The sequence below is a fragment of the Cinclus cinclus genome, chromosome 4, assembly GCF_963662255.1.
Source record: "Cinclus cinclus chromosome 4, bCinCin1.1, whole genome shotgun sequence".
Classification (NCBI taxonomy): domain Eukaryota; kingdom Metazoa; phylum Chordata; class Aves; order Passeriformes; family Cinclidae; genus Cinclus; species Cinclus cinclus.
In genome coordinates, this window is record NC_085049.1 from 28339006 (window position 1) to 28353424 (window position 14419).

Genomic DNA, 14419 nt, shown 5'->3' on the forward strand with positions numbered 1-14419 from the left:
TAAGATTTTGAGTGCAACTGTATCTAAGGCAAGGGGAAGAATAGGCACAGCCAGAACCAAAGCTTTACCAAACACGTTTGCAAGAAAGAAAGAAATGGAAAAACGTGGACCTTTAAAAAAATATTTAAAAGTAATAAACCTAGGTAATATGCATGCTGTAGTAACAGGAAAACAACTTCATCCAGAGATCTACCAAGATAACACCATTTAAAAATTTCTGGAGAGATACACACACGTATATTTATATTAATAAGGAGAACACCAGGGAAGAGCTTTCATAGCAGTGTGTGCCACCTGGAATCATGCAAGCTGAACCCCCCTAGGTAGCTGCAGAGCACCTTCCAGTGCCACAGGTGCTGGCAAGTGGCAGCACTGATGCTGGCACCTGTCCCACAAGCATCACTCTCACACCAACCTCCAGGAAGGCACAACTGGGGTACTTTGTGGGTGGCCTCCCCTGAAAACTGTGTGAAATGAGAGGATGCCTATTCAGTAACCTCCTCTGAGCACAGGGCTGGTGATGGCACCAGCCACACTCCTCCCAGCCCCATCCCAGGCTGTCACCCACCGTTTATTGGGACAGTCCATGCTGGAGCAATGCCTCCAGAGCAGCTCCTGCAGCAGTCTCCAGATCCAGGCAGGCTGCCATGCACTGCGAAGCTGGGCCATAGCTGGCTTAGACACTTCTCCCCAACACCCATTTTGGAGAAGAGCATGAGCTCTGGACCAGGGGGACCACTGTCAGAGTGCCTCACACCTCAGCCAGGAAAAGAGCTGGAAAATCCTAAAGGCTATTGATTCACATTGCATTTTGCACCTATCTTTACCTTGGAACATTTGCCAAGATTTCTGCCTTCAGCTCAATTCCAGTCTTCCACCAGCAGCTGTGGCTGTGCTACCAGGGAAGTGTTTACAGCCCAAAGAAAGCAAATGTGGAACAAAAGCCTCTGGAGATAAGATGGTCCTTTGACTTTGTCTGGGACAGATGTGTTTAAAAACTAGCCCCAGCCCACCCCAGGAATGCTGATGCTTCATGCTCTGGTAGGAACCACAGAACCTACTCCCAGATCAGGTCTTGCTTCACATTTATGTCCAGCTAAGCAGGGAGCAAGTGTTGGATTTCTTTCCTCCAAAGCATCAAGCTGCCTCCAGCTACCTAGAGAGGTAGTTCAAACCTAAAAAGAGGAGGGTTTCAAAAGGCACCTACTTAGAGGAATGAGGAGGGGAAGAGAAGAGAGGGAAATGTTTACAGGGCAACAAGCATGACCTCTTTCTGCTGCGCAAGTAGCAGCTACTTTAAAATGAATTGTGCCCCAAACCACCAAAAGTCTTTCCAGAAGAGTGGCCTGGGCACAACTGTTGCTGCTTCTCATTCCCAACACGAAAAGCCATCAGCCATATCTGGCCTTTGCTGAGAGCAAAGTGTGCCCCCCAGGTCCACCTCCCCCTCTCCTCCTCTGTAACTCAGGACAAACTGCCTTCACGTGTGTTGAAGCAATGCAATCTTGTGAGCCACCTCCCAGCTCCCAGGAACACAATTTGCCATTATAGTATCTGGGAACCAAAGGCCAGAGGAAATACAGTGCATTTCCTCTGTCTGATAACCACCCTGCTACTGGCCTGTTCATCCTGAAAATGCTATTCAGCTTAAAGCAGCCATGGTTGCAGCGAGCAAAATTGTCACAACTATGCACAGAAAGGGGATAAATAGAGGCTGCCACTGGCTGGCACATTACAGAAACCCAGAGACTGCTCAGCAGAGAAAGAAGCCAAAGTAAGCACAAAGGATTGACTCCTGCTTGAGCCACTAAGCTCTGTCCCAGAAAGGCATGTACATTTTGAAAATGCAGTAGCAGAAGCAAAAAAACACAGCCTGAAGTTCCTGCATGACAGAAGATCCTGCCGCAGCCTTTCAAACAACTTCATTAGACAGCCTCCCTAGTGAATAACTGCTTCCAAATAATGGCTTGAAGAACCAGAATCCTGAGGCTGGAAGAACCCTGTCCTCACTAAATGTCTGCAGAGCAGCAGAGGCCTCACTTCTGTGCCCAGGTTTGTATAAATACCTATGTACATATCTATAAAATAATAAAACACAATATAATATAAGCAGAAGCTGAGTAGCAAGCAAAAACTCCTGAGCCTGAAGACTTCAATTTTTTTAAAATCTCCTTCTACTTTGCCCCGAACTCCATGAGGTACAACCAATTCTCAGGCCTCTTTCCTATTGCCCCTTTACCAGCAACCTGAACAAACCCTTGCAGAGTAACAGTAGGAATAGAGCCTGAACACATTTTAGGGAAAGGGCAGAAGTCACTGCTCTCCCAAAATCTAGTCACGGGCCTCCTGATGTGAAAGTTGATAGTGGCATTAAGAAATTAAAACTCACCAGTTTGTTGTTGCAGCCAAGGAAACAACTGGAGGATATTTTCATATCAAGAACCATATACCAAAGGAAATCACAATTCCAGCAGTGCTGCTTAAGTGGCCCAGAAGTGAAAGGCATAGGATGAGCAGATTGATTAGGTACAGTGTAAACTGAGGGATAGAAAGGGAGCTGTATATTGGGACCATTGATGGCCTTTCCTTATGCTCTGCACATCCTACTTTTTTAAGTTGAAGACATAAGTCTGAAAGTGCCTGCCTGCCGAGAGAATGACGTCAAAACCATTAATAGGGCTGGGATTTGCATGTCCCTGCACCCTGTCTGCCTGCAAGGGGGATGTTCTGGCAGGAAAAAGGAAAAACTTGTCTCAGAGGTTAAACAGGGCTGTAATCAACTGATTCCTGACAGAAAACCCATAATCTGCTTTTAAACAAGCAAAATTTGGACAGTTATCTCAGAGCATCTGTTCATACTTATTTAAAACAATCTAAAAAGTAAAGGGAAAAAAAAAGATACTTAATTCAGGATGGTAACTACTCAGAGCACAAAGTTTCCATTCTGGGACTTTTTCATTCACAATTACTGGGCTGGTAACTATTAAGAACACAGTTTCCATTCACAGAGGGATCCAATAATCAGCTAATCATTGGTTGACAGGGAGAGGTCTTCAGAAGTTTCTCACAGAAGAAGTTTTCTATGCAAAAGTTGACGAAATTAAAACTGGGGATTTAAAAAAAAAAACAGTCAAAAATAAATAAAACATGAGTTTTGTTTTTCCTGCTTTGAAAAATCAGAATTACAGCAGATTTTTAAAAAATCCTTGCACTCCCAGAAGGTGTTCTTTCTTACAAACATTATAGGCAACCCTCGTCTGAGCACAAGGAACGAGTGAGAGCCACCAACTCCTGGTCACTGCTCAGCAGCAGCAGGAGTTTGTCTCTTGTTTTGCTCCTCTGGTCAGCAGCAGCCCAAGGCAGTGCATGAGGAAGCAGAGGGACTTGTGCTGCCAGGTTTCTTCTCTAACCTGCTCTTGGCTGCCTTGCCGAGGTCCCTGCAGACAGAGAAAAGGAGCCACACTCCCAGCACTCATCCGCTGCACGGGCTCTGTGCCTGGTGGGGCTCTGAGACCTAACATGAGCAAGACCTAGAGCCTTCAGTCAGCTTCCCAGATGGGTGGATTTCTGTCTGAAGCAAGAATCACAAGCCTTCACACCATGGTTGATCCCCTGTCTACAGGTCATTCCTATTCTAGTAGTCAGTTGCAACATGCTGGCACCAAATCCCTTTCAGGCTCATTCATTTTTCCTCAAACAACAACACAAAAAAAAAAAAGGAAGTAATTTGTCAGTTTGGATAACTTAAGGCAATCTTATTTTTCTAATGATAAGTGCCAGAAATTAAAATGTTCAGCTTCAAAATAGATGCAGCTAATGCCTGCAGAAAACTAACCCTTCCAGCCAAGAGGAGGAGTGGCAGTGGAGCAGGGAAGGGGTGCCCAGGCATGAGGCACAGAGGGTTCCGCAGAGGCATGTGGATTTGGTCTGGTCAGGTTGACTCACTACACACACACCGAAAGGAGAAGGTGGCTGGAGAGCCCTTTAGAGGGAACGAAAGGGCAGCTGCTGCTCCTCATAAGCTTCACTCTTTGCCATATTTGACTATCAAATTCCAAGCCATGTCACCCTTTAGCCACCATGAATTCAAACAGTGATGCTCAGAAGGCTGACTAGATCAAGAACTCACATGTAGCAATACACCCGAACACAAGGTATTTCCACCATGAACATTAATTACTTCCCTTCAGCCAGAGAAGCTCACAGCATCACAGTTCTTTTTGACAAGGACACTTCATTCCTGATCCCCGCAAGCTAATGCAGAGGGTCAGGCACTGCTTGCCAGTTGTCTGACAAGTGCTGGGAATGTGGTTTCGTGAAGTCTGTCACAGCCTAAATACAAAGCTTTCATGGTGATCACAGAAGGAAGAAAAAAAAAAAAAAAAGGACATAGTGATGTGTTCAGATTGAAGAACTAATTGAAAACATGGAGCCAGTGGAACTTTTAATTTTGGTGTTCACCATAACTGGGATCTGGAGGAAAAAGGAGAGTGATCTTTGATATTCTTATTTACCTTGAAATGTTCCTACATTTTGTTCCCACATTCATACAAGGTTTGAACTGCATACACCCTAGTGCTAGAACAGAACCCATGGATTCACATGAGCAAACCAGGAAACAGCTGTTTTACTGCTGCCCAAATCTGGCCCTAGTGATGCTAATGGACAGTCAGCATTCACACAGCTTCTGTGGAAGGAGCCAGGCAGCCCTTAGAGGGTGGGAGGCAAGACGTCCTCTGCTGCAAAGGAAAAGCATTTTGGGAGGAGCAAACCAGAAGTCTGCAAAGGGAGTTGGTCCTCATTTCCTTTGGCCTCACTTCCCTGAGAACAGGGACTGCCCAAGGTGTAATGGAAAGGCCCTGGGGGAAGAAAGCAAAAAGCACAAGAAAATCATGTTTCTCTGAGATCACCAGAGCTGAGAAACAGGGACATGGAACAGCTGCTGCTTAGAGCAAAGCAAAGCGAGCTCCTTTTTGCAGAAATCTCAGGTGTTGCTAGTCCAGCAGCACTCTCTGCACACTCCGTAAACAGGAGTTACACAAGAGTCAAGCCCACTTTCTGCTTCAAATAGGAATCCATCAGCTTCCTAAAATCACATTGCTCAGCAAGAAAAAAAAAAATCCTGCAAGTTATGAACACCTTCACTGTGGCTGTGTACTCTTCCATTATTTATTTGTTCAGCTTTGTGTATTCTCTAAGTGCCCTAAATCACAGAGTCTGATCATTCCAAGATTATTTGTAGCAGAAGCCAGAGGAAACCAGTGCCATGGTAGATGGTAAGGCCCAGGAAGTGAGAAACCGGGCTGTGTTCTAACCCTACCAGTAGGATACAAACCTGGTAATGGATTACAGCCGTGGAGCTTCCCCTTCTGGCAGGAGGTGAGAGCAGCAGCACCACACTCTCACCTGGGGCTGGTCCTTCAGCAGCAGGCAGGGATAATTCCGCTCCTCCACCAGATGTTCTCAGCAGCCATTGTCTCTCACAGCAATGTTTCTAGCCAAAGCTAAAGCATCTCTCTCCTGCCTAAGAGACTGTCGGGAAAGGAAATAATGGAATGTAGCGCTATGTAATACACTGACAATGTCTAGATTAACTCAATTTCCAGCTGTATGAAGTGAAAAGTTAGATCACTAGCTAACAGAAGTGAACAATGTGTTTGCATCCCACTAAAACCTGAGCTGTTTCTCATATTCGTAGCATGGACTTGCGTGGGCTCCGCTGCTACTGTCACAGCACTGCAGCAGCAAACGCCTCCTTTCGCTGGGGAGCCACAGCCACGCCTATGGCTTGGGGGACGAGCTGAGCACGGCTCGCACCAATCCGCAAGAGAACGCAGCCCTCCGTTCAGCTGTCCTATCACCCACCCATTAAAAGCAGATGCCAGGTGGCCAGAGACACCATCACCCCAGGATCTGTGTGCAGAGGTGGCTGTTCTCCTCGGATATAAACACCAACAGCAGCTCCCTCTGGCACTTGACTTTAAATGCCATTTTGGTGGGGTGTGGGGGGGTGACACAGATTGCCAAAAACTGACCTCTGAAAAGCCTCCAATTAAGACACAATGCCCCGCCCCGGATTAAAACTATTCAGAGCAGCAGAGCTTTTGTTCCAAAGTCATGCAGAGCACAGCTCCTTACAAATACTTTTTTTCAATAAATCCTTGTTACTTCCATTTCCTTTACTTACAATTTAACACTCACTTGCGCCGAGCCATCCCATTACAAAGCTCAATGCTCTCCATGTCTTGCTGTGCAGTTTCCAGCTGCCCCACACATTTATCACCCTCCCAAAGCCAGCGCGGCTAGAATGCCGGCAAGGGCTGGATTTATTGCATCTCCCCGCTGCCTTGGTGCTCCAAGTAGAGATCCTGTTTGGTTCAGGCAGGCTTACCAAACACATTCTTAGTGACCACAGCTGGAGAGGATGTGCAAGGAGTTCCCTGCTCTTCCTTTGCATCTAACTGGAGCAAGCCTCAAATCTTGCCTTTAGCAGACCACAGCACTCAAATTCTTAAAACAATTTTAAATTATTTCAGGACTGCTAAGAAGAAAGTTTCCACCCCTAAGAAAACATCTGAACCCCAGGAAAAACAGGAATATCAACTTTCTTGGTAGACTGTGATGAGCCCTTTGTACATCAAGCCCATTCAATGAGAAAGATGGAATCAATCCTCCTCAAACCAACATCCATGCCCATGAGGGATAAGGTAACTGGTAACAGTCACCACTGCAATCTTAGCCCAATCTGGTTGCCTTCTGTGATGAACTCTATGGACAACGGGAGAGCAGTGAGTGTTTACCCTGACTTAGAGGAAAAGCACACTTAGGGACTAGATGGATAACCCACAATGGCAGTGAAAAACGGGGTTGGCTTCAGCAGTCACCAATTTGAAATCTTGGAGATGGACAGCTGCAAGTGCAGTACCTCAGGTGTTTTGTCTTACCCACCCAGGTATTGGCATAGAGCACACTCAGATGACGTCAAACAATGCTGGCAGAGGACAGGAGCAGCAGAGCCCAAAACACAGGAGGAATGAACTCCCATTCATTTGGATTTTTCCTGGCTGAAGTGATGTGCTGATGGAAAGTTTAAGTCCTGCATCTGAGAAATTATAAACCAGAAGACCTGGGGCTAACAGTAGCCAGAATGAAAAGGAGTCAGCAGTATTTGCAGCTATACAGGCCAGCCTCATAGGAGGCTGCACAGCAAAAGTATGAGCAGCAGGTTAAAAGAAGTTATTTCCCCCCTGCAATCAGCATTTTTAAGCTGTACCTAGAGTAACACATCCAGTTTTGGGCTCCTCAGTACGTTGACCAACCTGCAACAAGGACCACCAAAGACTGTCAGAAGGCTGCAGCTCACACCACGGCTCAAGGGAGGCTGAGCTGGGCTTGTTCAGCTTGGAAACCAAGGCTGCAGGACCTGCAGTCTCCAACTACCTGACGGATGATTAGAGAAAATATGGAGCCAGACTCTGGCAACAGCAAGTGAATTTTGCACTGAAGATGCTACAAAACCAAATGGGAAATCAGAGAAGTCATTGAATGCTCATCCCTGGAAATACTCAGAATTTTATTGGACACGGCCCTGAAAAATTTCACCTACTTTTAAAGTTGGCACTGCTCTGCTCAGGAGGTTGACCCAGACGACTCCCAGAAGTACCTCCCAACCCACATTAATCTACAGCTCTAAAAACTGGAAAGACCAATGCAAGTTTCATGGTGTGGCTGATATAACAGATAACTGCCTGTTACCTTATGCTGTGTGACTGTGTTCCAATCCCTTCAGACAATTCCCATATCAACAATATTACCTCTTAAGTCTTCAATATCAATGGTCCAGGCTGCACAAGCATTCAGTGACAGCGTCTGTCAAAAGCCTAAATCCTGAAGGCAATGGTACTGAAGGTCAGTAGTGACATTTATCTCTCTGCAAGCAAAGCAGCCAAATTCTGGGTCCTGTTTTTTACAAGAAAAACCTGAAACACAGTTTGTACAAGCTATACATCTCAAGCCCTGGCCATTTTCAGCTCCTCACAACAGCTCAGGTAATTTCTTTGACCTTTTGTGGCAGACACACAAAAAGAAGTAACACCAGCAGCAGCAAGTAGCCTTTATAGACTACAGCATTAAGACATGTACCTTTCTAGATACATGAGCTAGTATTTTTTGTGTACTGAGATTTTGTTCCCAAAGTGTGAGAGTTTTCCCACAGTTGTAGCAGACCCGTAAGAACAATTTCATCTTGGCTTTAGCTGGCTTCTCTGCATATTCTTTTACAAAAATTCAAACCCCTAGGATCTGGAGACAATACCACAGCTGTAGCTTTGGGTTTTTCAACCACTAACTACAGGTTTTTCCAAAAGTTAACATTTATTCATAAGTTCATACTATCAGCAATCCTTTGATAGGAATTACGCTCTTAAAAAAAACAAGCTTAAAACAATAAGATGTAAAGCTAATAATGGTCTTCAGTTTATGAACACCTTATCCAAAAGCAGACGAGACATCTGTGACCGAAAGAAAGTGTGGCAACCTCCTTCCAACAGTGGAACTGAGGCTCTCTATGTGGCTACATGAAAAACAGCTACTAAAAAGGTGACTTTTGCATATGATTTACACGTTTCTTTCTGTTGTTTGCTCTTTCCTGCGCTTGTTACAAGCAGAATGACCACGGTTATACTGTAGTGCTGTTTGTTTCCATCTTGCTGTAACTCATGCTACTGTCAACACTCTCCACCACACCTTCTATGCGGAGAAACAGGAACATGCAATGAGGGTTTACTCCAAGGTCTCTTTTCCAGTTGATGGCAATGACATACAACGACTTCATTGCAACAGAGAATGCAGGAATGGTTACGAGGATATGCTCAGTAGCTAACAGGAGATGCTAACCATATTTTCCCTGGTGTGTAACAAATTCTAGGAGTCAGGAAAGAATACAGAACACTGGGACTCTTTAAGAACCTTGTACTAGTCTACTTCTGGAACGATTAAACATCTGTGACAGATAGTTTATCCACTCCATATAAGGAAACATTTATGTAGTACCATCAGTTAAAGCTTGAAGGAAAAGTAACAACTGTTTAAATCAGTTTACCAAAACTAAGTGTACATTGAGAAGAAAAAAAAAAAATTGGAGGCAAAAAGAGGGTATGTCTAGCCAAAGCATAGACTCCTTCATAAATAAGTAAACAAATAATACTCTTAAATTTGCTAGGGTGCCCGTTCAGCCACATGCTTAACCACAGCTTGCTTTTGCTTTTAACACATTAAGTCTTTAAGGAGCAGGAATTAGAAGTCTGTGTCCAATTTGCACTCAAAGCTCCCAAGACTGGATCTTCTGCCCTCCATCCTATTTCTTTTTCTTTTGCACATTTTTCTCTTCCCAGGTAGCAGGCACACATAGAAGAAAACAAAGCTCCGTCTACCTGAGCTGACTTGTTTTTTGGATGGATAATTCTGCCAGATAATAAACTTCCAAATATTAGAGAACAAGAGAAGGGACACAGAACAGTCAAGACAGCACACTTTTGTTTTTGTCAATATTTCTTTAAATCCCAATCCAGCTCCTAGTAAGACTGGACACTACTTACAACACTCCTAGAACTGCAGAAGAATGGAAACACAATAGGGAGCGAGTGGAGAGGGGGACAAGACAGCCCAGGGGCTGAACTTCAGACATTCACATACACAAGGTCAGCATCCACTGGAGTCATTAAGGCCCAGATGCCCCACTAATAGGAACAAACCCAAACACAAAGGTAGCACATGAAATGTATTTACCTATTTAAACACAGGCAGCTGGTCAAGCTAGAATGGGGAAGGTAACTGCTAATTCCTTGTACTACAAGGAAGGAATGGAATAAAAAAACCCAAGCCCACGGGCAGGTTTTTGCTTTGTGAACCTCTGTCTGTGCTGCTGTTTAACAGTGGTAAGTATAAAAAAATCAAAGAAAAATAATCTATTTATAGAACAAGTCAGTAGTCTGAGACATTTAGAAAAAAGTAAAAACAAGTCCTTCTTTAAAAATGGATTTACTAAAACAACTGTCACCCAGGATGACCCCAAGCCCTCTGTTCCTCTGGCAAAGCCAGGGGCAACTTCAAACAAGAACTGTTGCTGATTGTACACTGGTACACATCCAGCAAAGCCAGCAGGGAGGGGTTTGCACTGTGAGCAGTATCTGCAGACTGCTTGCTGGTATCACATGACGCCATGCCCATAGCCTGGTGATACTGGAAAGAGTTGTAAGTGAAACTTTTCACAGAAGCACATGTCAGTATAACCTCTGAGGTAAGTGGGCTGTCTTCTTTCCTTCCCATCCCTGGGTACAGATCTCAGAAGCTGTGCCCTGGGTGCTGTACCTCCTTGCCAGCTCCATCCTGTGCCACACAACTTGAATGTGCAGGACTGCAGAACTCTTAGCAAAGCCTAGAACAGGAGAGAGCATCCCTATGGAAAGAGAAGCACTCTGCTCTTCCCAAGTTCTGGTCTAGCTAAACATTATCAATGCTTTCTGGTCCTCCTCAGGACAGGAAGATCGGTTGTTACCCACTGAGAAAATAAAAATTTGCCTAGTGGAGTAGAGTTGGGTTTCTTTTTTGGTAAACAGAACCTTTGCTGATTTCTGAGATTGATCTCCTCTGCCCTTTAGCTACAAAGAGAAATTAAAAGAAATTCATCCACTTGCTCCCACCCTTATAGCGTAGTGTTAGCTGCCTGGATATGGAGGCAATTTCATTCTCCCAAGACACTGCTCTACACTGGGTTGGCATGGAGAGGTGAAAGATAACCTCTGATGGTCACCTCCTTAGGGTAATTTGCAACTCTAAGAGCTCCTGCCTATGCCCACCAGTTCCAGGCCAGCTCCACTGCCAACATGTACTTCTAACACCCTCAAGTGCCTAATCTAATAGCCTCAAGTTTGCTCAGTCCTTGAGAGCAACAGCCACACTGAAAGATGGAAACACTCAAGTCAGAAAACACTGGCTGGAGCTCCTCATCAGGCGGTGTCTGCATAGATGAGTCGGTGCCACTGTGCCTTGACATTCCCGCTGCAGGAAGGAAGCCAGCTGTGAGAACGGACCAACTCCACTGCACATCTGTACATCCTTGGAAGAGAAGCTCAGGGGCTACATTAGCTTCAAGCCCTCTCGTTCTGAAGGGTTCCAGTGGTCCATTTCCCAACAAGTTCTGGGCATCAAGCAGTTGCTAACTTGTCTCCTTGAGATCTTCCATTGGTAGTTTGTAGCTCAACAAGAAGGGAGGAGGTGGGGCGTGGGCAGGGCTGCTGGGTCCCTGCAGGGGTTTCTTTGCACAGTTTATACAGATGTAATCCTCATTCTCAGCCATCTCTGGGGAGACCCCGACACATACCTGATGGAACCACTCATCGCAGCCCCCATCACACTGCACCCAGTCCACCTGCAAGAAAGCACATCAAATCAGCAACACAGAACCTGTTACAAGGAAAGACAGGCACAGTTTTTATGAAGAAAATACCTTCTGTTAAACCTACCTGAGCCATCAAGAACATAAAAGCTCTGGGGCAAAAATTAATGCCCCTACAGAACTTGTTTAAACAAGCTACTTCAGTTTAATAAAAACTAACTCTTCCAACAAAACTTTTCCCTCTTGCATTTTTGCACGGCAACAATACAAAAAAACTCTACTGTTCCTAAGGAAGATGACTCAGCTCTCCTCAGATGAAAGGAGGTGTGCTAAAACACATCCGAAATGCTCAGGGATGGTTACTTCAGCATAGATAAGTCTCCAAACACACCCTCTCAGACTGCATTATCAAACAGCCTCTTTTATAAATCTAAGTCCTATATGTCAGAACATTTAAGCTCAACACAAACTTTGAGCTGAACTTGCTGTAGAACAATTTGAAAAAGATAAAAATTAGTTAGAATGTAGGAAGGAAAAAAAGATTAATTATTTGATTTCTGTAATTCCTTGAATAAAAGTGCATGTTAATTGAAGACAGTGGGCAGACACGCAGATTTGCAGGGTAAGAAACAGATTCTCCATTTTAATGGCATCCATTGATAGAGATAAAAAATGTTACTCCTGTAGTTCTGCTTTCCACTTACAGGGGAAGGTAAAAATGTATCAGAAAAGCAACAGTAGTGGCAACCTATATAAAATGAAGAAACATTATCATCACACAGATTTTACTTTAGTAGCCAACTACTCCTGAAGGAATTTTCCCAAGTGATTAGTAATGGACATCAACTGCTACAGCTTCAGTCATTACCTTCCTGTATCCACCATTTTTTGACAAGTATGGCATTCACCTGTCGAAAGCACAAAAGTACAGAAATGTACAGAAAAAACATTCTGAAAATAATTTTGATCATCAGTCTGCATCAAAAGCTGACAATAATGACTGGCAGTACCACAGAGAGCGGCAGATCAAGTTTCTTTTGTAATAATCCAGTCAGGTCTAAAATAATTGATTATTTATCTCCAACAAGCAAAACAAACCACTGAAATCTGTAGATCACTTAGCCTGCAGAATCACTGTTCAGAGTGTAGGCAAGAAATACAGAAAATCTACTTAATTTAGGAACACAGTAAAGCCAGGAACATTTCTTTCTGAGTCAAATAATTAATCCTTTGAATCAGCCAATGCATGTTGCACGTAGTCAACAAAAAATTACACAGCTTGAAGAAGTTAAACTTCCCAACCAAAACAGAGTACCTTGTCCCAGATTCTAATTTTCCATTTTCTGTTTTGAAGTATCTAAGATAAGGAAGTTCTACAGTTTAATCTGCTAAATCCAGGTTCCTACCCAAGTACTACTCAATCCTCTCTCATTTCTAACCACATCACTTTGGTTTTTCACGCTGTTCAACTTCAATATTACCCAGCACAGGAGTTCTCACTTAGCACGAATTGCCTGACAATACTAAGGGGAAACTCACTTTGTCCTTGCAGGGCCTTTGGCAGTTCTGAGCAGCACACACAGCATTCTCATCATCTGACTCTTCTGCTCCTGACCAGTCGTACTTGGAAGGAATATCCAGAACCTTCTTCTCTCTTTTTTTCTCTGCACTCTCCTTTGCCAGTTCTACTTTTGCCACAACTGCCTTCTCTCGCTTCTTCTTCCGCTCCTCTTCTTTAGCCAGTTTCTTTGCCAGCTTGTTCAGCTCCTTTGTCTTATCCATGGTGAGTTTTAGCTTCTTCTTTTTCGGTTTTTCCAGTTTTTTCAGCTCTTTTGATTTTTGCTTCATATCTCCAAAGAACTGCTCTGCTCTCTCCAGTTTTCGTTTCCGCTTCCTCTCAGAAGAGTCCCTCCCTCTCATTTTTAGTGGTTTTTCATCCATGCTGTCATCCTTCAGAGAAAAAGATACATATTTTACTCAAATACAAATTTCCTGCAAACCTGAGGTGTGAGAAATGTACTTACCTCTACCTTGACTCTGATACAGCACAAAGAAATCTACTCAACAACATACTGTTACAAATTCTAAACAAAAAAAAAGCACTTAACTTCATTTTCACCATACTCTAAAATATTCATTAAGTGTTATAAACTGTGTCAAAGTACACCCAGCCAAAAATATCCAGTGGAAAAAGTAAATTATCAGCAAGGGTAAGAAGGCAAAATAAGCAATAATTATAATTCCCTTCTCCCATTGTTCTTAATAGAAGTTGAGAAGATTAATCATTTGTTAGATGCTCTTGCCTATTTTTCATCTGAGGTCAGTTTTGCCTGAAATTATTTTTGAGAGAAAGCAACTGCTGTTTTGGAGATTAAGAAAGAGTAATTGGTTAATTCTCAAAATGTATCATCAACTCAAGCAAGAAGAGAAAGCAACATCCATTATTTGAACAGCTTCCAAACTGGCAGACACTGTAAAAATCTTGGTGTCACCAAGAGCTCTTAAATAACAGATTTAGATCACAAGTGGGGCTTAAAACAGGCTATCTTGGTCCCTGCAAGTAGCATTCACACTGAAAAATCCCATTCATACCTGAAAGATTCATTTGTGTAGTCCTTTGTACAAACAGGACTGACTTGATTTCAGTAAATGCAGCTATATACTTTAACCTTAATTATTAATAGATTAAGAACAGACTACAAGCCAGTAAAGAGGCTGTTTACTGAACATTACTTAATATAGCTACTCCACCCAAAACAAAATCCTCTCAAGATTATTTCACAAAAGTCTACTTATTTTGTATGAAAATAGACATAGAATATGTTCAATTCTAAATGAGCAGTTCTGGTCAAGCAAGTATTCATAACGGTTAACCAGAAAATGTAACACACACACACACACTCTACATTCCTCACCCCACTCTCCTGGAAAAAATCTTTGCCTAACTATTAATATAACAGTCTGGCTTATTACTTATAAATTGTTACTTGCTGGCATTCAAACTGCTCTTCAATTAACTTCCTG

General features: G+C 43.4%; 1 protein-coding gene across 2 annotated transcripts in view; it reads right to left on the reverse strand.

Annotated features, from left to right (window-relative positions):
* Positions 1–8352: 8352 nt before the first annotated feature.
* Positions 8353–14419, reverse strand: part of KDM5A (lysine demethylase 5A) — a 47905-nt gene continuing 41838 nt past the window's right edge. For both annotated transcript variants that reach the window (XM_062491883.1, XM_062491882.1), the window contains exons 27-28: positions 12935–13345; positions 8353–11428 (exon numbers count right to left, since the gene is read on the reverse strand). In XM_062491883.1, the coding sequence (XP_062347867.1) occupies positions 11216–11428; positions 12935–13345 (624 nt within the window). In that variant the 3' untranslated portion in view covers positions 8353–11215. The remainder of the gene's footprint in view (positions 11429–12934; positions 13346–14419) is intronic.